This window comes from Rattus rattus, chromosome 3 (assembly GCF_011064425.1).
Source record: "Rattus rattus isolate New Zealand chromosome 3, Rrattus_CSIRO_v1, whole genome shotgun sequence".
Taxonomy (NCBI): Eukaryota; Metazoa; Chordata; class Mammalia; order Rodentia; family Muridae; genus Rattus; species Rattus rattus.
Genome location: NC_046156.1, coordinates 14,475,000 through 14,499,143, shown reverse-complemented (window position 1 = coordinate 14,499,143; position 24,144 = coordinate 14,475,000). Strand labels below are relative to the sequence as shown.

The window sequence follows — 24,144 nt, the reverse complement described above, 5'->3', positions numbered from 1 at the left end:
AGAGACTGCCCACACTAAAGCTCTACGGACTGGGGAAGCACCTGAGTCTTTAGAAGGGATAACAAGTTCCACTGGGAAGGATGGCTATAATTAATGGGAACTCGAAATATTTGTGTGAAATGCTTAGTTTTGACATTGAATTAGAATTTACCTTAGGGTAAAAATATTTATAAACAAGATGCTGGTGCCTGTGCGGACACGCTGATGGGCTGGTTTGGGTTTGAGTCTGACTTGTGTAGGGATGACATGCTCTGAGTTATGACCTGCACATGCTGAACGGCGGAGGGCTGAGAGGGGCAGCAACTGTGAGCAGAAGCGCAGCCGGGCAGCCTCGCTGAGCTGTTTCCAGCGCTTGACACAGAAAGCTAAGCATGAGCTGGAACTGGCAGAATCAGCGATGAGCTGGGGGGTGTCTTCCTTCCTAGAAAAGCATTCCTTTTGGGATAGGTTAAGAAGGTACCGTGGGTGTGCAGAAGCCAGGCGTGAGGCCACAGCTCCCTATGCAGAGATGCGTGCTGAGCCTTGCTCTCTCTCCTGGTGTTAGATTACTGCCCGCTGTCTGTGAGGACATCAGTTCAGTCTCCAGGTCTTCTAAAGATCAACGATCAGCTTTCTGCTTCTGTGGTTGGACCTGTAGTGTGGCGCTGATCTAAGCTGTGTGTGCTGTGGCCGTAGCCTCCTTATTGTCAGGAGTGCTTACTGTCAGTGCCTGCTCATGGTGATGATAGTGACCCTGCTTAAAGAAGCTCCTGCCTCAGACCCCTCAACACCTTCTCCTTCACAGCAGAAGTCCAGCCTGCTGCCTTCCAGCCTTGCTTTCTGAATGTTCATCTTACTTGCCAACTGCGATTCACGTCTCTGTACCTTCTGTTCCCCTTGTTTGGGCTACACGGGGCCATTTCTTGTCTTGGCCTGACTGCATAGCAGTTAGACCTCTGCTCAATTTCGCCCTCTTGTGGTTGCCGTGACCCATGCCTCAGAGAAACAGCTTGAGAGGAGGGGAGGTTTCTCTCTCTCCACCACTGTCCTGGTCTCACTGGGAGGCTGAGGTGTGGCTGAATGTGCAGTGGGAAGCACAAAGGGGCAGCAGCAACAGTGCACGCCCTTAGTCCCTCACTGAGGAGGCAGAGGCAGGCAGGTCTTGGAGTTCAAACCCAGCCCAGTCTACAAATGAGATCCAGGACAGCCAAGGCTACACAGAGAATCCCTACACACACACACACACACACACACACACGGAAGAAAAAAAGAGAAGACCCTAGCTCACCTTGTCACAGTGGTAAGGAGCAGGGCAACAAACACAAGGCATTCGGTCTAGTAACTGATTCCTCTAGTTGGGGTCCACCCCTGGAGTTTCTAGTACCCCCTCCCCCCCAAATAGTGCTTCCAGCTGGGGACTTAGCCTTTAACTTACGAACTTCTAAGGTACATTCATGTTCAAACCGTAACTGGTCTATCCCAGGGTAACCTTCCCTGACTGATGTGGAGCTGTCCCACCCCAGCACCTTCATATTCTTGTTCAAACTGTAACTGGTCTATCCCAGGGTAACCTTCCCTGGCTGATGTGGATCTGTCCCACCCCAACACCTTCATATTCTTGTTCAAACTGTAACTGGTCTATCCCAGGGTAACCTTCCCTGGCTGATGTGGATCTGTCCCACCCCAGCACTTCATATTATTGTTCAAACCGTAACTGGTCTATCCCAGGGTAACCTTCCTTGACTGATGTGGATCTGTCCCACCCCAACACCTTCATATTATTATTCAAACTGTAACTGGTCTATCACAGGGTAACGTTCCCTGGCTGATGTGGATCTGTCCCACCCCAACACCTTCATATTATTGTTCAAACTGTAACTGGTCTATCACAGGGTAACGTTCCCTGGCTGATGTGGATCTGTCCCACCCCAGCACCTTCATATTACTGAGCGTGCGTCTTATGAAATTCTAATCACCTGCTAAGTTGTTACTTGCTTCTGACTTTTCTCCAGCTTATTCTTCCCACAGTGAGAACTTACAGAGAGAACACATCCTCCTTTCTGCCTAAAAACTGTATTTGGTGCATAGTGGGGGTTTAGTCAGACCTACTCAGTGAGGGAAACTTCATCTTGCCCTCACTATATCATGTCATGGTCTCTATTAACAGTCATGGGTCCAAATCTCGAGCAGTGTACACTTGGTTTGACTTCTTAGATATTAATAATTTATACATCCTAATGAGTTATGTGTCTACCCATATAGTAACCTCCTTAGATCAAGATGTTTCTAGAACCCCAGAAGGCTATCACATCCCCCATTCACTCTGCCCATGGGATAAGTCATAGTTTCTTTTAATTAGCTTCTAATATTTAAAAATGGGAAGATTTTGTATTAAAGTCCAGAATTCTATCATGTCTGAAAGTTGGAGGCTGCCAGCGCGGCCAGTCAGGCTGCAGTGAGCGCACTGAGCAGCGGCCGAGAGCCACACGTGCCCTTCTATTTGCTCACGCCACCCTCTGCCTCCTCCTGCCTGGAGACCTGCCTCCAGTTGCCAGGGACAATTTCCCTTGAGTTGTGTTTCTTGTGGTAGAACTACGTCTTCTCTCTTAAAAGGTGGAAACATGAGTAGGAAACAAAGTTATCATCTTAGTCTACTCACTGTATTTCTAGTCTATGATACCTCTTAGCCACTTTAATTCTACAGGTTTGTTTAAATCTGTACACAGTTGTATGCATGCCCAGTTTTCTGTGGAACATGTTTATGCTTTGGTTTTCCCTATCATGAAGAACAACATCCTGAAGTGAACCTTTGTGCACATTATCTTAGGATAAAGTTGTGAGTGGTGTTAACAGACCCACGTTGCCAGCTCTGCTCTTGGGGTGTGAGATGATGTTGCCTCCCAGTCCTGGGTAGGAATCTGGGCCAGGCTGTGGCTTAGAACATAAAGATTTCCTAATATAGTTAGGAAGTATAAAACATGGAAGTACTAGCCAAGAAGGTTTCTCATAAATGAAATCTGCACCTTAAAGGATATACTGTAGAAATATTCCATATTATATGTTATGGTGTACCTTAGAGTCAAGTCAGGCACTGTGCATCTTGGGAAATATTTAACCTTACTACAAATATATTCAATTTGTAATACACATGCACACGCACACACACATATACACAGATACATACACATAGCCAGCGTGTATATGTGTATTCTAGTTTTATTTCTGTTGTTGTAATTAAACATCCTGATAATATCAATCTAAGAGAAAGGGTTATCTAAAGGTTTGTGATTCCAGGTGGTGGTCCATCATGGTTTCAGAGGCAGGGGCTGAGTGAGACAGTTGGTCTCTGTGCACCCACTGTTGAGAGCAGTGAGAAGGACTGCTTTGCTCAGCTCACTGTCCTCTCTTGTACAGTCTAGGGCCCAGCCACGAGATGGTGCTGCCCACATTCAGCTCTTTCCGCACCCACAGCATGTCCGCACACCAACCGATCTAGATAAGTCAGTCCTCACTGAGATTTCCTCCTGGGACGGGGGTTCTAAGAGTGTCAGTTGACAGTTAACACTAACCAGCACAATATATACTGCTGCTTCCGCTGTGTGCATAGGAGTAAATACTTCAGACCCCTTCTGGCTGCAGAGAGGGCTCAGTGGTTCAGAGCACTTCTGCTGTTGCAGGGGACCTGGGTTCAGTTCCCAGGACCACGTGGGTCCTTCCATTTTTTAACTCCAATTCCAGAGGATCTGATGCCTTCTTCTGACCTCCATGAGTACCAGTCATGTACATGGTGCACAGGTAAAACATTCATGTGCACACAAAGTGAAATGTCAGAACTCAAAAGGACATACAAACTCTTTGTACATCGGCTTTCATTGGGTTTCATCTTCTAAATCTGATGTCTCTTCCTTTGCCTTCTAAGGAGATGCTCACGTAGGAGAGTGACAGGAGCTGTTGTGCATGCCCCAGCACTGAACTGCCTTCTCAGGGACCCTGGCTCTGGGACTGGCTATGGGAGATTGGATGACTGTTACAGATCCAGTTCTGTGTACAGGTAAAGGAGTCCAGCAGTCACCACCAAAGAGAAAAGGGCGAATTGAGGAAAACTACCCACCCCAGCCACGGAAGACACAGTAACTGGGAGCTGGCAGTGCTGGTCACGTCCCCAGTTCTCATTTTCAGTAAAGTTGTAAAAAGCCAATCCATGCTTCAGATGGACAGTAGATCATTTCCTCCATTTACAGTCTGTCTATTGGCTCCTTCAGTTTCCGCTTCCTTCGATCCCATGAACTGAGTGTCACAGACAAATGTGTTGATCCTGTTTTTGTAAATGCAGTAGTAGAAGTTGAAGTAGGCATTCATTTCACATATCTACCAAGGAAGGCCACTAATGTGCTTGTGTCATTTTGTCACAGAAGTGTATAGAGATTTCTCGTAAAAGTGTCTTGGCCCTAACTTTAAAGTACTTTGTATAAAACTCAGAGTCTGTGGTAATAGAGATTGTGTTAGCTTCGTAATTGCCTGAATGCTCTTTTATTTTCAGAAAACAAAAATCTCTCTCAATATACCTCAGAAACAAAGATGTCTCCATCAAGTTTATACTCGCAGCAAGTACTGTGCTCTGCAACACCTTTATCCAAGAATGTGCATGGTGTTTTCAGTGCCTTCTGCACAGGAGAGAACATCGAACAGAGTATTTCGTATCTTGATCAGGTAATGTGTTCTTCTAAGAAGCAAGAACATGTCGTGTTAGGTACTGGAAAATGTCAAGGCCACAAGAAAAGTGTTTGCCAAGCCTGAGTGGCCAGAGACTGAGATACGCAGAGAGCCCCTGTGAGCTGGGCTGACCCGGGGCTAACTGCTGTATCTGTGGCATCTGGCCGCCTCCTGCCTCGGGTTACTGATGACGATCCTAGACAGCTTACGCCAGGTCAGGGTGATTGTTAAGCAGGTTCTAGAAAGTTCATCAAAGAATTTAAAGTTGTTTGTATTCATTCTTTGAATAATTAATGTACTTAATGATCTAGGAATGATCTTCTGTTCTTCCCTTTTCACTGACTTGTCTAATAATCCATTGAAAAGCAATTCTATGTTGGAGGTTTGAGTTGACAAGTTAAACCTGTGTATTTCGTACTGCACAGTGTTTTGCAGATGGCCCATTGTGGGGTGCCCTAGAGTGCACGTGGGTTTGAGAATGGCACAGTGTTGCTAACTTATCACTGTGAGTGCAATACTCATGCTGACTGAACTGAGACACCCTGTTCTTTGACCGACGTCTTCCCAGAGATAACAGCTAAGAAGGCGTTTTCTCCCTTCAGGAACTGACTACCTTCGGTTTCCCTTCCTTGTATGAAGAATCCAAAAGTAAGGAGACGAAGCGAGAGTTAAGTATAGTTGCTCTTCTGAACTGCATGAATGAGCTGCTTGTGCTTCAGCGGAAGAACCTCCTGGCCCAGGAAAGCGTGGAGACACAGAATCTGAAGCTGGGCAGTGACATGGACCACCTGCAGAGCTGCTACGCCAAACTTAAGGTACAGTCGGTCATCCTCCTGCCTCAGTGCCCTGCCACAGGAGGCCATGGGCTTCAGATTCGATTCAGGACTGTGTTTAAAACCTGAGGTTCTTTTGCATATAGGAAGATGATTTCCAGAAATGTGCACACAGTTGTTACTCTGCTTCTCGTTGTCTGTGCTGAAGGCCTTGATTTTACTGTGGAGAGGCTTTGCTGAGTCTGTAGAAAGTTAGGAAATATTTACCTTCTGGGGGAAGTGAGGATTCTCTCACCTGATCCAGCCTTACTGATAAAGGAGAGCTTCATAACACATGGATGCCAAGAAAAAAAATATGCCCATGATCCTACGGTACATACTCATGTTCCTACGGTACATACCCATGATCCTACGGTACATACCCATGTTCCTACGGTACATACCCATGATCCTAGGGTACATACCCATGATCCTAGGGTACATACCCATGATCCTAGGGTACATACCCATGTTCCTAGGGTACATACCCATGATCCTACGGTACATACCCATGATCCTACGGTACATACCCATGATCCTACGGTACATACCCATGATCCTACAGTACATACAACAAAGAATGGGGTTGGGAGATGAGCCAGACAGCGTCTGACCCTGAGGATGTCCAGCACTGCAGGGAGACTAGTCTTCTGTGGCCACTGGAACCTTTCTCTGTGAAAAGGAACTTCTCACAGGGCCATACCACCTTACCATGTTGTTGCTGATTTCTGGTTTGCTTTCTTTTTCCTCCTTAGAAAAAGCTTTTTTAAAAAATGTTTTTCTATAAAAATGTATTCCTGATTCCTCCCTTCGCCTTTGAATCATGGTGTAGGAAAGACGTACACTGTAGGACGTACAAAGACACATATTGTCGGGAAATATAGTCCACACAGCCATTTTTCCTCCGTATTCTATAGTAGGGCCCGTTTACAAGAAGAAGCCTTTGTGAGTGTGCACGCTCTTAGCAAGTCGGCTTCCTTATGGCTTTCCATCTGTCAATTCTTGGCCTCTTCCTTCTACTGTGTCTACTTCCTACCCCACTCCTAAGAACAGATAATGAAAGCCAAAGTCGCATCCTCACTCTGTTCTGTTGGATGAGGAGTTTGGTGTAATGTCTGCAGGGTGCTAGAGTGCGCGGGAAAGTGCATGTGCCGTGCACTGCCCTGTTGGTGAGCTCCGAGCACTTCCGGGGTGCCCTGTAGGAGCTCCCGAGTTCCTCCATGTCACATGTTCCTGTCAGTCACACCTCATGTGTCTTCCCTGTCCTCAGAGCAGGTGCAGTAACACTGCTCCCACAGTGCTTTTAGCTTCTTTTTTCTTTTTTAAAGATTTATTTAATATATATATATATATTTACCGTAGCTGTCTTCAGACACACCAGAAGAGGGCATCAGATCTCATTACAGATGGTTGTGAGCCACCATGTGGTTACTGGGAATTAAACTCAGGACCTCTGGAGGAGCAGTCAGTGCTCTTAGCCGCTGAGCCATCTCTCCAGCCCTTCTTTTAGCTTCTTGTTTATGGGGTTTGCCTGAAGGACAGATAGATTCTCCCAGTGTGTATCCTGGCTACCTGGGGACACGCAGGGCTGGAGGGTCCGTATTAGTGCTCCCTAAGACTGTGAGCTGTGCGTCACACTGATCATGTCCTCTTATCAGGACCTGATGGACATCAGGCTGATCCAGACATCTAAACCTGGAACACAGCGTTTTTTCCACACACCATTGGCCAAGTGCCATAAGTGATTAGTATGCGTCTGTGCAGTTAGGTTGGAGCAGCCAAGTCTCTTCCTTAAGATGAGCTAGAACTACCCAGAGCACAGTGTCTGACCAGGGTCTCTTCTAACTTGGATTTGACCTGGAACAGAATCTGTTATTTAGGTTAGCCGAAGACAGAAATGTATAAGATTTCTAGATCTAATTTTTGTGATTGATTCACACCCAGTTCCTGCTCGTGGGTTTCTGATCAAGATTTAAAGAATTATTCAGAAGCTTGCTAGCATCTGGAAAAGGTGTTCCAAACAGAGCGTGCAACTTATATGAAGTCCCAGAGGGAGGAGAGGCATTGCATTTTCAAAGAATCACAAAGGGGTTTATGGAGGCTGGAGACTGAGGTTTGGTGGGGCCTGTGAGGTGTAGGGCCGGACCCTGGGCTCCAGATGGCATGGAGATGAGGTGGTACCAAAGGAGCGGAAGACGTTGTATGAGCGTCACTTTGCTGATGGGGTAGAGGGATTATGGGGCACACATTCCTATTTAGATGGGGAACGGAAGGCTCCGGGAGCCTCATGACAGTGCTAGTTTTTAGGAATTCATTGCAGAGTTTTTGTTTGGTTTATTTTAGTTTTTGGTTGACATACTCAAAATAGATTGCATTATTAAAATTTTACACCCTTATGTGTCTTACTCAGGTCCACCTCACATACTCCGTCCTCCTCCACCCTGTCATTCCATGGAGTCCCTTCTGCTCTCATGTGATGCATGTAGAGTGAAGTCTGGGTCTGCATGAGAGGAAATGGGGTGTAACTTTCTTTCTTATCCCCAGGCCCCCTCCCCCCACACCATCAGCCTCTCTTGCTCTCTGTTCTCTTTAGGTGTCCTCCTGCCTGGCAGCCAAGCTGTCCAACTCTCCTGTCATTTACACATGCACATTTAATCTGATCCACATAGGAGAGGAAACAAGGCATTTGTTGTTTGGAGTCTGGCTTTTTAGACTAACACCATTATCTTTTGTACCATGTATTTTTTTCATGAAAGTGATGTAATTTCATTTTTCTGAGCTGAATAAAACTCCACCATCCACAAGCACACACGGGCATGCCCCACCCCCTCCACGTCACATCTCTTTACACATTCCCTCCACATCACATCTCTTTACACATTCTTCCGTTGGTTTGTCTAGGCTGCTTCCTGACTTAGCTACTATGAGCACAAGAGGTGCAGTGAGCATGGGCGAGAAGTACCTCTGCAGTCCCGACGGAGACTCCTTCCAGCATAGACTAGGAGCACATGCTGGGTTGTATGGACTTTGCCCTCTTAGTTTCCTGAGGAACCTCCGTACTGATCTCCCTGGTGGCTGTGTCAGCTTATCAGTGCTCAGTCTCCTTTCTTTTTTCTTTTTTTTTTTTTTTGGTTCTTTTTTTCGGAGCTGGGGACTGAACCCAGGGCCTTGCGCTTCCTAGGCAAGGGCTCTACCACTGAGCTAAATCCCCAGCCCCCCGTCTCCTTTCTTTTGTGGGCACCAGCGTTTGCAGTTGCTTTGTTCCGGGATGGTAATAGCTGTTCTGACTGCTAGGGTGATGTGGAATCTCACTGCAGGTTTTCATTTGCACTTCCTTTGTGGCTAAGAGTGTTAAACACGTTTTATATATTTATGGTCATTTGTATCAGAACCGCAGACTCAGCGTGTTTGTCCATTTATTGAATAATTCGGAGCTTCGATATTTAAGATTTTGAGTCTTCCTTACACACTGTAAGTATTGGTCCCTACAGCTGTGTAGTTAGCAAAGGCTTTCTCCTGCGGTCACCGCCGACGGCCTCCTTTGCTGTGACTCCCTCTGACTCCCTGTGATCTTGCTTGTTCGTTCTCGAGGTTACTTTCTGTCATTGGAACCTTTCTCATCAGCTCCTTTCCCGTCCCTCTGTCTGAAATGCTTCCTGGTTTCCCTCTAGCAGCTTGACAGTTTGTGGTCTCACACTAAGGTCTCTGATCCAATTTGAATTAAAGTTTTGCATGGGCCGAGATGAGGGACCTCCTCCCTTCCCCAGTGTATACTTTTTAGATCATGGTTAAAATGGGGAGGCTGTAGCTGTGCGCACTTCTTTCTGCCTGCGGCTGTATTCTGTTGGCCTCCATGACTATGTTGCTGGCTCTGCTCTGCTGTTCTTTGTCACCGTGGCTTCGTGCTGTGACCTGAGGTGCTGGCCAGTGGCTCCTGTGCTGTGCTGTATTCTCACGAGCCTCGGCTCTCGTGTTTCTATATGAACTTTAGGGTTTTTTTGTAATTTCTCAGAGGTCAGACCTGGTCTAGGGCAGTGCGAAGGATTGTGGTCCCAGACCCACACTTGGGGGCCTTCCCAAGGATGACGGGATGACTGTGGGGGAGCGTGTCTTATGAAGTGTGCTCGGAGAGCATCACAGCCTTAAAGAGAATCCTGAAAACTTCAGTGGCAGCATCACAGAGAAGGAGGCGCTGAGGAAACCATGCTGTAGTTTTTGTCAGTTTTACTCCAGCGTCACACTTCATGTTCCAGGAACAGTTGGAGGCCTCCAGGCGAGAGATGATCAGCCTTCAGGAGAGAGACAGACAGCTACAGTGCAAAAACAGGAATTTGCATCAGCTCCTGAAAAACGAGAAAGAAGAGGTAAGCTGTCTGTTCTGTGTGTGAGGTGAACTGTTGGCTTTTGAAATGTAACATGTGACATAATGGTCAATTCTCTTTTAAAAAGAAGTGTGACATCCTGTGTCACACTGGCATGGTGGGTGGACAGTCCCGTGCCTGTTCTCCCGCTGCCCCAAGACCAGGGAACAGGGTGGGAAGGAATCTTACCTTCTGGGATCGGCAACAGGTGGGAAAGTCGGGCTGTGGATTGACCGGGTACCTGAGTCCATTCGACCCAGGGGAGGCGGATCCGAGTGCATTTCCTAAAGCTTACAAGACTCTTTCAACTTCACATAAAGAGAGAACATGGTAGTGTATTATATATATTATAATACATATATTATAGCATGTTATATATTATATAATATATAACCTATAGAAAGACAATGTATGTTATATAATACATCGTGTGGTGTATATAGCAATATATAAGATAATACATATGTATTATATATACTACAATGTAGTATATATTACAATATGATGAATATATAATATAAACATAAATATAAATTATATGTTATGTTACACATATGTATTAACACATAGTATATTGTACTATATATAGTTATATATGTATTAATTATATATAAATCAGATTTCTTGAGTTACTGCATAGGAACTGTATAGATCTGGATTTATTTTTAACCTTATTAGTGTTTAATAATGGAGAACAAATATCTAACCAAACCAAAAAATCATATTTATATACAATTTATATATAATATTTCTTGAATTACTACATAGAAATGTTTGGTCTGGTGTTGGTTGCATTTATTGACTATAGTTGTCTTGGCGTTGAGTAAGCTGCTACCCACTCTGCTCTGAGTGTTCTCCGGCTACCGGGGAGGCGGGCAGGGAAACTGAGAATCAAGGTCAACAGCACAGCTCTGTGAGACGCCGCCTCTCAGTGAAGAGAGGGCTGGGAGTGCGGCTCTTCCACCATCCCTGCGTGTCAGAGCCTTACCTGACTGAGGCCTTTCCACAGAGGAGGAGGAGTTAGCTCAGAACTGAAGAGGCATTATGTGGGAACACGGGTACTCGGGCTTGTTTGACCTTTTGAACTTTTGAGTTTTAGCAGATATGTCAATTCTTGTTTGATAGAAAGCATGTTCTCCTTCAGGTACAAAAATTACAAAATATCATAGCCAGTCGGGCTACTCAGTATAATCATGATGTGAAGAGAAAGGAGCGGGAGTACAATAAACTGAAGGAGCGTCTGCATCAGCTTGTTATGAACAAGAAGGATAAAAATATAGGTGCGCAGTAACGGCGGGGGGATGTTGGGGGTAAGGGGTTAGGGTGGGGGTTGGGGGGTGAGCGGGGTGGTGGGGGGGGTGGTGGGGCTAGCGTGGTGATGGGGGTGGGGCGCTGTGTGTGTCAGCATGGTGGGGGGGAGGGGAGTGGGGGGGGGTGGTGGTGGGAGGGGTGAGCGCAGTGGTGGATGGGGGGGGGAGTGAGCGTGGTGATGGGGGAGGGGTACAGGGGAGGAGGTGAGCGCTGAAGAGTGGAGGGGTTCATATGTTGTAAGGCTTCAGAGCGTAGATATTTCCATGCTAACTGCAAACTGAGACGACAGCTGACTTGTGAAAACAAAACAAAACATTGAGTCCTTTCGGTTAGCGTCACTATTTGTGTGTTGTCTTCGTTATTTTTCGGTTGCTGTAAGACCAACTAACCAAGGCAACTTGTAGAAGAATTTATTAGTCTTACAGTTTCAAAGAGTAGTCCATGACAGCCATGCAGGGAACAATGAGGCAGACAGGCAGGCAGGCGGGCATGCATGGTGCTAGGCGGTAGCTGAGAGCTTCCATCCTGAGACAAACCATAAGGCAGAAAGAGCCAGCAGGTCATGGCATGGGCTTTGGGAACACCACAGCTCACTCCACTGACCCACACCCCTTCTAACAAGGCCACGCCTCCTAATCCTTCCCATACAGTTCCACCCAGTGGGGACCACACATTCAAGCATGTGAGCTCATAGAGGAGGGGACATTCTCGTTCAAACCAGCACACACATACTTGTCTAACAAGAACCAGACAGAGTTGATCCATCAAGGAAAGCAAGGCGGACACTGATTCCCATAGGAAACTGAAGACTGTAAGCATCACAGTGGCTCAGACGTCAGGAGAGGACGATTATAGTTAGCTTTGTGAAGTGTCAGCTGCAGCAGCAGCCTGGAGGGTTGGTAGCTATTTCTCGTCCAAAGTCCAACCAGAAATTATAGATTTAGCCTCATTCGTCTTAGAATTAGAAGAACTGTTTTTTCTTGCACCAGATGAGTCTTCTCCGTCTGGGAAGATGGGACAGTAGTGCCGCTGGGTGCTCTCTCCCTGGGTGACGCAGTGAGCCGTGGTTGATAGGGCACAGCACCCTCTTTAATGGCTCAAGCACTGAGCTGAGTTTAACCTGCTTCCTCTGCCATGGTATGGACAGGTCCCCTAACAGCGTGTAAGTAGGTGTCTGGCTGAGTTCTCAGAAAGGCTGATTTCCAAGTGTAAGCAGCAGGCCTGCAGCCTGTGGTTGACCATCTGATAATGAGATTAATAGTGACATCGAACATCAAGTGCCTACTGTGTGCCAGATGCCGCACTCCCTCTGTGAAGTACCTTTAGATCCCTTATCCCTAACAACTGGAAGGCAGTTCTTTCTTTTTCCCAGTCAGGAAAGAAGCAAGCTTAGCATTTGAAGAGCGAGTCTCAGGCATGGTAGACTGATGGTGGAGAGGGTGAGGACTGATGGTGGAGAGGGTGAGGACTGATGGTGGAGAGGGTGAGGACTGATGGTGGAGAGGGTGAGGACTGATGGTGGAGAGGGTGAAGACTGATGGTGGAGAGGGTGAGGACTGATGGTGGAGAGGGTGAAGACTGATGGTGGAGAGGGTGAAGACTGATGGTGGAGAGGGTGAGGACTGATGGTGGAGAGGGTGAGGACTGATGGTGGAGAGGGTGAGGACTGATGATGGAGAGGGTGAAGGTAGAGGGTGAGGACTGATGGTGGAGACGGTGAGGACTGAGGGTGGAGACTGATGGTGGAGAGGGTGAGGACTGATGGTGGAGAGGGTGAGGACTGATGGTGGAGAGGGTGAAGACTGATGATGGAGAGGGTGAGGACTGATGGTGGAGAGGGTGAGGACTGATGGTGGAGAGGGTGAGGACTGATGGTGGGAGGGTGAGGACTGATGATGGAGAGGGGTGAGGACTGATGGTGGAGGGTGAGGACTGATGGTGGAGAGGGTGAGGACTGATGGTGGAGAGGGTGAGGACTGATGGTGGAGAGGGTGAGGACTGATGGTGGAGAGGGTGAGGACTGATGGTGGAGAGGGTGAGGACTGATGGTGGAGAGGGTGAGGACTGATGGTGGAGAGGGTGAGGACTGATGGTGGAGAGGGTGAAGACTGATGGTGGAGAGGGTGAGGACTGAGGGTGGAGACTGATGCTGTTTTGTATTTGCAGCCATGGACGTTTTAAATTACGTGGGCCGAGTGGATGGAAAGCGAGGCTCCTGGAGGACTGATAAAACAGAAGCCAGGTATGGACGGCCATGAGAGCTGACTGACAGTGCGGCCACGGTTTGCTGTCACCAGGTGTTCTCACACCCGTGCTTCTTCCTCAGGAATGAAGATGAAATGTACAAAATTCTGCTGAATGATTATGAATACCGCCAGAAGCAGATCCTGCTGGAGAATGCGGAGCTGAAGAAGGTCCTCCAGCAGATGAAGAAGGAGATGATCTCTCTCCTTTCTCCTCAAAAGAAGAAACCCAGAGAAAGAGCAGAGGACAGCACGGGCACTGTTGTAAGTGTTCTCTCTAACAGCCCAGGCTGCTACCCACACAATTCAGACCTGGGGAGGAGACTCAGTGACTGCTCTGTTGGTGTCTAGAACAGGACCGTCATGGCTCTTCACCCACAGTCACCCTGACAACCCAGAACTGCTCTCTGCATTTCTAGGCACATCCTGGGGAAATGGAGGGCATCTAGTACTTAATGAGCATCACCTCACCCATATTTCCCCTGGAAATCGTTGCCTGCATTGTAATGTTTAAGATGTTATGGTATGGAGAACACAGGACTTGTGGGAACCAGTTCTCTTCTACCACCCCACTGTGTGGGTCCCAGGTATCCGCTCGGGCTGTCCAGTTTGGTGGCAGGTCCCTTTACCTGCTGAGCCGTCTCACCTGACTGTTAAGGCTAACAGCAGGTGTGCCCTAAGGTTTTAGTGCCATGATCTGAAAAACGGAGACCCAGCCGCCCGCAGCTGCGGCTTAGAGTGGCACAGCGCTTCATTGAAATTCCACATTTGATCTCCTAAGACAGCTCCATGGGGATGGAGCCATGCACAAAAGTGTTTTCTCATTGCCCATGCAGTGTACATTTGAAACAGTTCATGTTTAGGCTTACCTGCCATTTATATAAGGTGTCTACACACGCACGTGAGGAGGACTTAGGGCGACAGACAGAGAGGAACGAGATGCTACAAAATCCAAAAGGATCTAAGTCCCAAGTGCTCGGGCTGGGAGTGTGCTGAGGGATGCCCAGTCTGTATTGTAAGAGGCACAGTGGGTCGCAGGCCAGAAAAACACTGATGGCCAGGGCCAGGGTGCGACACGTCTTTGTCCTCCTTCTCTGCTTAGACCCAACCAGTGCTGATGTCACAGTCTGGTCACCTCTGAGTGACCTAATGACCTGACTGAGGGCACCTAATGACCTTTCTTTTAATCTTCTCCCTTCTTTCTCCTGTGCTGGGAGCCAGCTTGGCCAGGGATGGGTTGAGGCTGGATACAGCCAGCATTGGGCATAGCTTTAAAGACGGATGGTCTCTGGCCTCCTAGCTCTCTAAGTGCCATAAATGCTTGGTGATAACTTATAAAAAATCTTAGGGTCAGGGATTTAGCTCAGTGGTAGAGCGCTTGCCTAGGAAGCGCAAGGCCCTGGGTTCGGTCCCCAGCTCTGAAAAAAAAAAAAAAAAGAACCAAAAAAAAAAAAAATCTTAAAAGCTTTGTTTATTCTATGGTTAAAAACTGTTGGCTTCTTTTCTCTTTAACTCTGTTCTTATTAAACATAACTCTCCGTGCTTTACTGAACTCTTTAGGCTTAAATAAGCACTAGGGAAACTTAACTTTCTTACCGTTCTGTAACTCTCAGTTCCATGATTCATTAAGTACTGAAAACTTAACTCTTTATTAATGTTATTATTTGTGCTTTAATAAACGCTAGTACCTGGCGATTAACACATGCTGTTTAGCCACAGAGAATTAAGAAAAAAGACCATTGCTAGTACCTTTCTCTGGTGAGTTTGCCAGAAGCCTCTCTGTCTAAGCTGGTTATCTCTTTATGAACAAGAGAGGAAGGAAAGGAAAAGAATTAAGATGCTTTACACAGGCGAATATGCACAGACACATACACATTCATACACTCACACTCTGGCTGGGCCCTACTGTCACAATCAACTCCACAAGTATTCATGCATGTTTACATATATGTATCTATACTACACACATGTAGACAGACAAGCAGACATAAACATTTGGCTGGCTGGTTGACTGGGTAGGTGGGTGGATGGATGGATGGATGGATGGATGGATGGATGGATGGATGGATGGATGGTGGGTGGGTGGGTGGATGGATGGATGATGGATGATGGATGGATGATGGGTGGGTGGGTGGATGGATGGATGATGGATGATGGATGGATGATGGATGGATGGATGGGTTGAAGCTCCCCAAGCCAAACCATTCAACAACTTTCTTTTCTCTGGCCTTTTAATGCCTTCTTAGACAAAAAGTTCTTTAGAACATTACTTCATAAATAAAATGTTACACAAAATGGGAGTTATAGAAGGATGTTGATATAAATTCAAAGCAAGAGATTTTACATGGCCTTGCCTTATCATAGTGCACACTTGTGACCCTCTCCTTCGACCTAAATGTTTTTCCTTGATCACAAAATTGTCCCAAGTCTATTTCTCTTTTTAGTGTAACTGTGAAAGCTCGTTGGATTTTATTACTTACTGTTATGAAGAGTAGTAGCATTTTACTCTTGATTCTAACCTTATTACATCTTTCTAGCAAGATGTCATTCTATTACATCTTTCTAAGACCATCTCTAAAAGCTTTTTTTCCTAAAATTATTTGAATGAAATCAGGAATTCCATAAAATCATTACCTATTTGTCTATATAGCATCACTACAGGACAGTCCATCTCCATAGGTCTGCAGAGATCTGCTCCAGAGAATGGTCAATACTTAGTTATATATTAATATATATTTAATAATATATTTATATACTTAATATTAAATATATTTATATTTATATATAATTTAATAATAACAGGGATCTTTCCTCAAATGTAATCTCCTCAGTCTTACCTAAAGGAGTGAATCTGTCACAGCTTTATAGTCTATGACAGAACCATCTCAGGAAGGTCACTTGCTAGTTTCTGGCTTCTCCTAGATGGCTTCTGGCACGCCTGAAAGGTATTTTTTGAATTATTCAAGTATGTCTGCCTGCCATGGATGTTGATAAGAAATAAGGGCTATTTCATGTAGATGTGTGCTTGGCCCGCACCGTTAGCACTGTTTCTCTGAGGTAACTTAGCAACATTGGACGTGTTCTTAGTACAGCAGAGAAACGTGTCATCCCTGAGATGGCATGAGGAGAATGAGGATTAATGTCTGACTCTAGCTGATCTCTAGAGGTCGTTTAGTGAAGTCGCCTGACCTACAGACAAGTTGACACTGCCCAGAGCCGCGTCCGACCTCTGGGCTCTGTGGGCCTGGCCTGCTTCTCTAAGCCTGCACTCTGCCTTCGTGCACAGTTTGAGGGTTGAGTTATGGCAGCATCCAGCACAGTGCTGCATAGGCAGGAGCTGCCTCTGCCCAGACATCCATTAGCCAGATTGGTAGAGATTTAACTGGATCAGGAGTGTCTGTGTCGCCAATGTTAACTTCTTTGTATTAGGTATTAGCTAATAGATCTTATCGGTCTGGTCCAGTGCCTGGGTGCAAGGCCACTGTGACGCTTGCGTGTGCCCTCTGTGCCGTAGGTCATCTCCGATGTAGAAGAAGATGCTGGGGAGCTGAACAGAGATGGTGTGTGGAGCCTTTCCTGTGACACTGTCAGGGAGCAACTTACAAACAGCATCAGGAAGCAGTGGAGAATTCTGAAAAGCCATGTAGAAAAACTTGATAACCAAGGTAACTTCTGCTCCAGGGTGTGCAGGGTGGGCCCCACAAACAGTGCTGTGGGCTCAGAGCTGCTGCTCACAGCCAGGTCAGACTCTGCTGGTTTGTTCCGGGTTTCACACTCACTGAGAGGAGTGCGCTTGGCTTCAGAACAAACCTCAGTGTCCAGTGTTGTCTGTGTGCCGGCAAACCATGCGAATGTGGGTTTCGTAGAGGCCAGAGGCACTGTTCCCTGGAGCTTGTACAGGGAGCTATAAAGCACCTAACAGGGAGCTGGGGGGCTCTCAGGAGCAGCGCACACTCTGAACCTCGCAGCCGTCTCTCCAGCACGAAAGTTCCTAGTGATAAATGAAGCCCACTTATAATATATGGAAATGTTCTAACTGGTGAGTCTTCATCCAGTGCCATGAGCCGTGAAGGGCACAGCACAGTTCTCACTGTAGCTCCCACAGGGCTTTGCGTGAAACGTGCTCATCGTCTCATGTCCATTAATAGAAAGCCTGCCTAGACTTGAGTTTGCAGGATGTAGCGTGTGAACTCGGTTGTTAGTACCACTCTTTCCAGCACCATCAAGAAAGGTTATACACTGTGATCTTGTGTGTTTGCTGTGGCTGAGCAGCAGCTCCTGAAGGCTGGGAGGTGAGAACGGAGGCTCTGTGAGGTGCATTGCTAACCTCATGACAGGCAGGGATGATGTGGTCTCTAAGGCGAGTGTTGGCAGCTGTGCTCGCCCTCGAGTCTCTTTAGTCCTAAATGCATAACTGCAGTTGTCAGAACTCGGAGTTGTTTTTCTTTAAAATGTTTAATTTTGTCCCGGTTTTGAAAATGCAAAATGTCAGAGGCAATAACTTCCTTTTACAAAACCTATGAGAAGCCCAGAAGGGTAAAGGTTCTGACAGTCTTTCGGTTTTTAAATGTCTGTTTAAGAATAGCATGGGCTGACAGTGGTTGTAAAACCTGACTAGTTCCTAGTTGTTGTAGTTAGGGTTTCTTGCTCATAAGTAGCACGGGAAGAAAGGTCTGTTCACCTCACAGCTCACAGACTGTCAGGAAGGGAGGGCATGGAGGGTGCTGCTTTTGGCTTGCTCCTCGTGGCTTCCCTAGTCTGCTCTCTGCGCAGCCGCAGATCACCTTCACAGCACGGGGTTGGGCGCCCACCACAGTCAGCCGTGTGCTCCCACCTCAGCCCGATCCAGGAAATGCCCTGCAGGCTTGCCCACTGACGAGTATGACAGAGGAGTCTCCTCAATGGAGGTGGCATCTTCCTAGATGACCCTAGCTTGAGTCGAGTTGACAACCAGCTAACCAGTACCCTGGGGTTCTGTCAGCTTCAAAGGTGCACTCAGAGGGCTTTCATGAAGAGGACGTCATCTCACGACAAGACCATGAGCAAGAGACTGAGAAGCTGGAGCTGGAGATTGAGCGGTGTAAAGAGATGATCAAGGCTCAGCAGCAGCTCTTGCAGGTAAACAGGCCTGGCAGGTCCCCCTCCCCCCGTCACTGAACGGCTGTGGTGTGGCCTCAGGCAGGCGCTCCCTGCACGTCACCACGGCATCTGGTAGGTGTCTGCTTCTTCATCTGCAGAAGTCGGTAGAGTTGACATTTCCCATCTCAGCGGAGTCTGCCCTGGTGGTTAGACCTTATCTCTTCCTCATGTGGTCCCTGCTTTACCACGGGAAGCAGCAGGTGGGAAAGCTGGTTCTCACTGGCTTGCTGATTCCACATAAAGAGTGTCCTTGGCCAAACTGACCTGCCGTCCTCACTGTCACCTGAATCTGTGTGCCAAAGGTGTCTTCTGACTTACTGTGCTCTACAATTTAACAGCAACAGCTGGCCACCGCGTGTGATGACGACACCACCTCACTGCTGCGAGACTGTTACTTGCTTGAAGAAAAGGAGCGCCTTAAAGAAGAGTGGTCCCTTTTTAAAGAGCAAAAAAAGAACTTTGAGAGAGAAAGACGAAGCTTTACAGAAGCTGCTATTCGCTTGGGGTTGGAGGTGAGGCTGCAGGGCTGCGCAGTGGGCAGTGGGGGGGTTGGGCGTCAGGCTGCAGGGCTGCAGGGTGTGAATGCTTCTAGGTTGTCTCACTGTCCATTTTTTCTGAAGCATCACTGACCACCTTACTGTTGTGGAACATTGACCAGACTGCTCAGACATGAGTTCAAGCCAATAGAAAGTCTGTATTCGCTGACCAGTGACTACACTGTATGTTTGGGATCCCAGTGTATCTCTGAACCTTTCTCAGAGTGAGGTTTTAACACAAAATCCATATCCTGGGTTGACATATTTCAGTTAACAAGAACAGTTAGCCAGAAGTCAAAAAGCAAGATTAGTACATTTAGAGACTTTCCTATAACTATGGAGTTTGATGGATTAGGTCTTTATGTTTGGGCAGGTGGTGCTGTCTGTGTGCTGTGTTAGACAGCCTGAATGGTGCTTCCATCATGGAGTCAGTTGTGCTATGCTCTGTGCCCTGTTACCTTACAAATAACTGGAAGTTGAGGGGGGCTGAGCATATGGTAACTCTGAGACGGTCTGCTCCTTTGGGCATCTCTCTCTCACCCCTCAGCATATGTGGTGCTGGAAGGCAGTACCCAGAGCATGCTGGGTAACAGAAAAGAAGGCAGTACCCAGAGCATGCTGGGTAACAGAAAAGAAGGCAGTACCCAGAGCATGCTGGGTAACAGAAAAGAAAGCATAGTAAAATACTGTTTCCCAACCCTCCTAGAGGAACGTATGCATTCCAGGTTAGCAGTGTGGATTTTGTGTGTACAGTCCTGCCTACAACGCCTTCTGTCGGTAGAACATTGCCTCCGTAGTGCTCTTTCAGAACTTGAAGACACAGTGTCCCAATATGATTTTAAAGCTCAACCTATACAAACCTGTATTGTGGAGTGAGACTGCCCTCCTCCTTCCATTTTGGAGCTGGAGGGGCTTGGTGGGTGAGAGTACTTGTGCGTTTGCAGAGCCTCCAGGCTGGCTTCCCAGTACTCAGAGCACTGTAACTCCAGTCCCAGGGGATCTAAAGCCCTTCCGTAGCCCCGGGGGCACCACACACACAGGTACATATACATACTTACTAGCACTCATGTACATAAAATATTTTTCTGATATCAGTTTTATGTTGCGTGTTTATTAGTTCTGCTAATAGTGTGTTCACGGGAAACCCAGCAGTCGATGGACTATCAGTGAAGTCTGCGATTTTCATTATTTAAAGATTATTAGCCTATGTGTGCGGGTGTTAGACCTGAAGGTGAACATGTGTGCCTGGTGCCCTCAGAGGCCAGAGGACATCCTGTCACCTGAGTGGGTGCTCGAGACTCATGAGCCGTCTCGCGGGAGCTGGGAGTGGAGCCCAGGCCCTGTGCGGAGCATCAGGTGCTCTTAACCAGTGCAGCCGCCTCACTGCCCCCAATTTTAGTTTCTTAAACGTGATTTTCTTGAGTCCTTTAGTTTCTAGGTGACTATTTCATGTAAGAAGGTACAGGTTGCAGAGGGGAAACAGCTGGAGAAGTTCCTGAGAGGGAAAGAGAGTTAACAATGGAATAACTGCCTTTGTCTCCGTCCCACTAGAGAAAGGCGTTTGAGGAAGAGCGAGCCAGCTGGGTGAAGCAGCAGTTTTTAAACATGACGACCTTTGATCACCAGAACTCAGAAAATGTGAAACTTTTCAGTGCCTTCTCAGGAAGTAAGTGCTCACGTGTGTTAGTTGGAATGTGTCCCAATCAGGCGCAGAGCGAGCTTGCAGCCCCAGTGCATACAGGATGGCCTGTCTGGAGCTGAAGACTTAGTCTAAGTGTTTTAATCTCTCTCTGCCTACCCGTGTTCAGGTTCTAGTGATCAGACCCAGGAACTCAACCTAGAACAGGCTACCATTCTACCAAGGAGCCAGACCCCTAACCCCCAAAAACCAGCTTAATGGTTTATTTACTTAAGTCAGAGTGAGGCTCATGGGAGAAGCATGCATATGAAAAGTGCTCTTGTGGGTTTATGATGATGCTATCCATGTTCATGAAAATTTGTGATCTTAGAAACTGACCATTTTTAAGCTAGGCCCCTCTCTCTGGAGATTGTGTGACAGAGATGGCAGGTAATTTATTCTTTCTCAAAGTCCACTCTGAATTGCAAGTGCTTGATCCTGGTTCGTGATCTCCGTGGTTGGTAGTTTACCATGTGTCCTGTTCTTTCTCTTACTCATAACCAGGTTCTGATCCAGACAATCTTATAGTCCACTCACGGCCACGGCAAAAGAAGCCCCACAGTGTCCCTAATGGGGTACCAGCTTGCACTTCCAAACTGGCTAAGTCTCTTCCGACCTCACCTTCAGACTTCTGCCCGCCACGCTCACGTGTGTCTGAGCACAGGTATTTGTTTTTAAGTGATCGTTTCACACACTTCTAAAACTGGTTAACATTGTATTGCTTAGAAGAAGTTGGTGTGTGAGTGTGTGTGTGTGTGTGTGTGTGTGTGTGTGTGTGTGTGTCTTAGGACAGTGTACACTTTGGAAAGAAATTAGATTGACTTATTTATTCTGTCTGCACAGAGATTGCCAGTGTGTGAGGCTTAAAGCTAGGTTTAGAACTCTAGTAGATCCAGTCCACTCCGGTCTGTCTCTGCTCACATTTGAAGTCTAGACGTCTGGGCCAGGGTGGTGCACAGCTTTCACCCTGTACTCAGGGACCAGGCCGTCTTGCTGCACGTGGCAAGTTCTAAGTCAGACAGCGCTACATACGAAGACACTACCTTAAAAGAGAGACTAAGGTGATTATGTCATGAAACATTTAAAACTCTAAGTACTTTGATCATGCTGAAGACTGCCGTTTTGACAGTTTTTCAGAGTACCTAACTTAAGTTTCTTTGGTATGCTCATAGCGTGGGTATTGAAGGGCAAAGAGCCGAGGAAAAGCACTTCCTCAGGTTGCTAAGAAAATTCCTGCCTCAGGTAGAAGTATTAAAGCAGCTTATTCCCTGTCCTCAGGGCACGTGCATATATAATTTTCTAAGATGATTTAAGTCCGTTTTTAGGTCAGTAATCTAAGAACTGTGGAGCAAATGTGAGAGATTTTATTTTATTTATTTATTTTTTTGGTTCTTTTTTTCGGAGCTGGGGACCGAACCCAGGGCCTTGCGCTTGCTAGGCAAGCGCTCTACCACTGAGCTAAATCCCTAACCCATGTGAGAGATTTTAAACAGAGGAGGTAAAGGAAAACACGAACTTTAATAAAATAGCATTGCACATTTCTCTGGGAATGGATGTGGAGTGCCGTGCAGTGGGAGAGCAGGTTGGAAGGCACGGTGGGAGCTGAGAGATGATTATTTCTTTGGGATTGGGTCATAAAAGGAGCCCAGAGCTAGTGAAGTGATGGGAGGTCAGATATGGGAGTGGCCATTGCTGTGCAGGACCCTGCCGCTCAGCCTCACCCCGTGTGTACACGGAAGTCTGAGGAAAGCACTTCCAAGCGCATCCTCCTGATTTCCTGAGTGGGTCTAACATCATTAGTGCAGACGTGGGGGTAGTCAGACGTGAGACATTCGGGAACGCCTGCTCTAAACGATGACCAAGGAGCACATACTAGCTTCTGAGATTTACCTTGTTTTCCCAACAGTCCCGTCAGTGCGCTGACTGTGACTCCTGAAGAAACCAAACCGAATGAGGTTGGAAGAGAAAGTACGGACCAGAAGTGGAGCGTGGTGTCCAGACCCAGCTCCCGGGAGGGTTGCTACGGTGGATGCTCCTCGGCCTACACAAGCTCCCACGTGGAACGAGATGACTTACCATAGGTGCACGGGCTGCAGCGCTGTCCTGGAGTGCATGAGAGGAATTGACACGGGGTGTAGCATAAAGTCAGTCATCTACCGTAAGATGTCGGAGTTGTTTGTTTGGACTTCCCAGTCTTTCCCCAAAGAGCTGAAACGCTTTAGAGGATGCGAAAGCTTTGCCTGTGTGTTAGTAACAGAAGCATCTGGCTCTGTGAATAAAGGAATGTATGGTGTTTGGTGGGAAACAAAAGCACTAGAATGATTTCCTCTTCCAGGTACTGAGAATAGCACTTTTAGGGACTGATTCTTGTAAACATTAAATTTTTGTCCCAAGTATGGTTGGCATTGGAAGTTTAGTCTTTACTTGAATGTACACTGTAGATTTTTAACAAAGCAGTTCTATATTTATTATGTTTAGTGTGATTTTGGGATTACCTCTTTCATATGTTTTGTCTGTACATAAATATACATGACTATGTTAAGAGGCTTTAAGGTTTAAAAATTTCACACCATGCTCGAGTATAGCATTTCATGCCAATTAAAATGTTTTCAGTGGCATGGTGTTTACAGATGTGTTAGGACCACTGCCACATGACAGTTAAGATTTTATTTTTAAGCCATTTGGGCAATAAAAATTCAAAGCCACTTCATAAGCTGAGTTCAGATAGCTAAAACTACTAACATTACATTTTTGAGATTTATAAAGCATTATATTTTATTTTATATGTGACTGTTATAATTTCTAAGAGGAATGTGGATTATGAAGCAATGGGGGAAAGACAGAAGTATCTGACTAATAGTGCAAGAGCATTGGGTTAAGGGACAGGTGATGAGGATATGGGAGACCTGGGTGGTGATCTTTTCCTTACCAACGGTGCGGTGCGGCGATCTCTGTACCGCCAGGGCTTTCTATCATTGCCAATACTTTTGTAATTAAAGAGATTTTCAACTACATACCACTACTAAAGTAAGACAGTGTAAAACTTTGGCTTTTGTAATTGACACTCTGGACACTGGCGTGTCGTTCATTTCTAGAACAATCGTAGGCTCTTTTCTGTTTCTGCTGCATGTTTCTTCATGAGAAGTATGTTACTATTGACAGTAATGACACTGACAGTGACTGTAGACGTAGGCCCAGACTTCTCCTGGGTGGATTTTCATCCAGCAGCTTTTAAGTGCCTCGCCCTGCTCGTCTCTGCACATAGCCGCCGACACAAGCCCTCGCTTAATGACGCAGATAGTCCGTCTGCCTTTCTCTCCCCTTGCCCTGCTATGACTGTTGCATTAAATTCATCATGCTGCCAAAAGACAA

General features: G+C 46.7%; 1 protein-coding gene across 3 annotated transcripts in view; it reads left to right on the top strand.

Annotated features, from left to right (window-relative positions):
- The window catches only part of Ssx2ip (SSX family member 2 interacting protein), a 31,786-nt gene extending 7,642 nt beyond the window's left edge, over positions 1 to 24,144 (top strand). For all 3 annotated transcript variants that reach the window (XM_032897207.1, XM_032897206.1, XM_032897208.1), the window contains exons 2-14: positions 3,899 to 4,030; positions 4,520 to 4,689; positions 5,295 to 5,507; positions 9,758 to 9,868; positions 11,010 to 11,145; positions 13,343 to 13,418; positions 13,503 to 13,683; positions 16,934 to 17,084; positions 18,401 to 18,537; positions 18,897 to 19,070; positions 20,646 to 20,760; positions 21,277 to 21,436; positions 22,679 to 24,144. In XM_032897207.1, the coding sequence (XP_032753098.1) occupies positions 3,988 to 4,030; positions 4,520 to 4,689; positions 5,295 to 5,507; positions 9,758 to 9,868; positions 11,010 to 11,145; positions 13,343 to 13,418; positions 13,503 to 13,683; positions 16,934 to 17,084; positions 18,401 to 18,537; positions 18,897 to 19,070; positions 20,646 to 20,760; positions 21,277 to 21,436; positions 22,679 to 22,853 (1,842 nt within the window). In that variant the 5' untranslated portion in view covers positions 3,899 to 3,987 and the 3' untranslated portion in view covers positions 22,854 to 24,144. The remainder of the gene's footprint in view (positions 1 to 3,898; positions 4,031 to 4,519; positions 4,690 to 5,294; positions 5,508 to 9,757; positions 9,869 to 11,009; positions 11,146 to 13,342; positions 13,419 to 13,502; positions 13,684 to 16,933; positions 17,085 to 18,400; positions 18,538 to 18,896; positions 19,071 to 20,645; positions 20,761 to 21,276; positions 21,437 to 22,678) is intronic.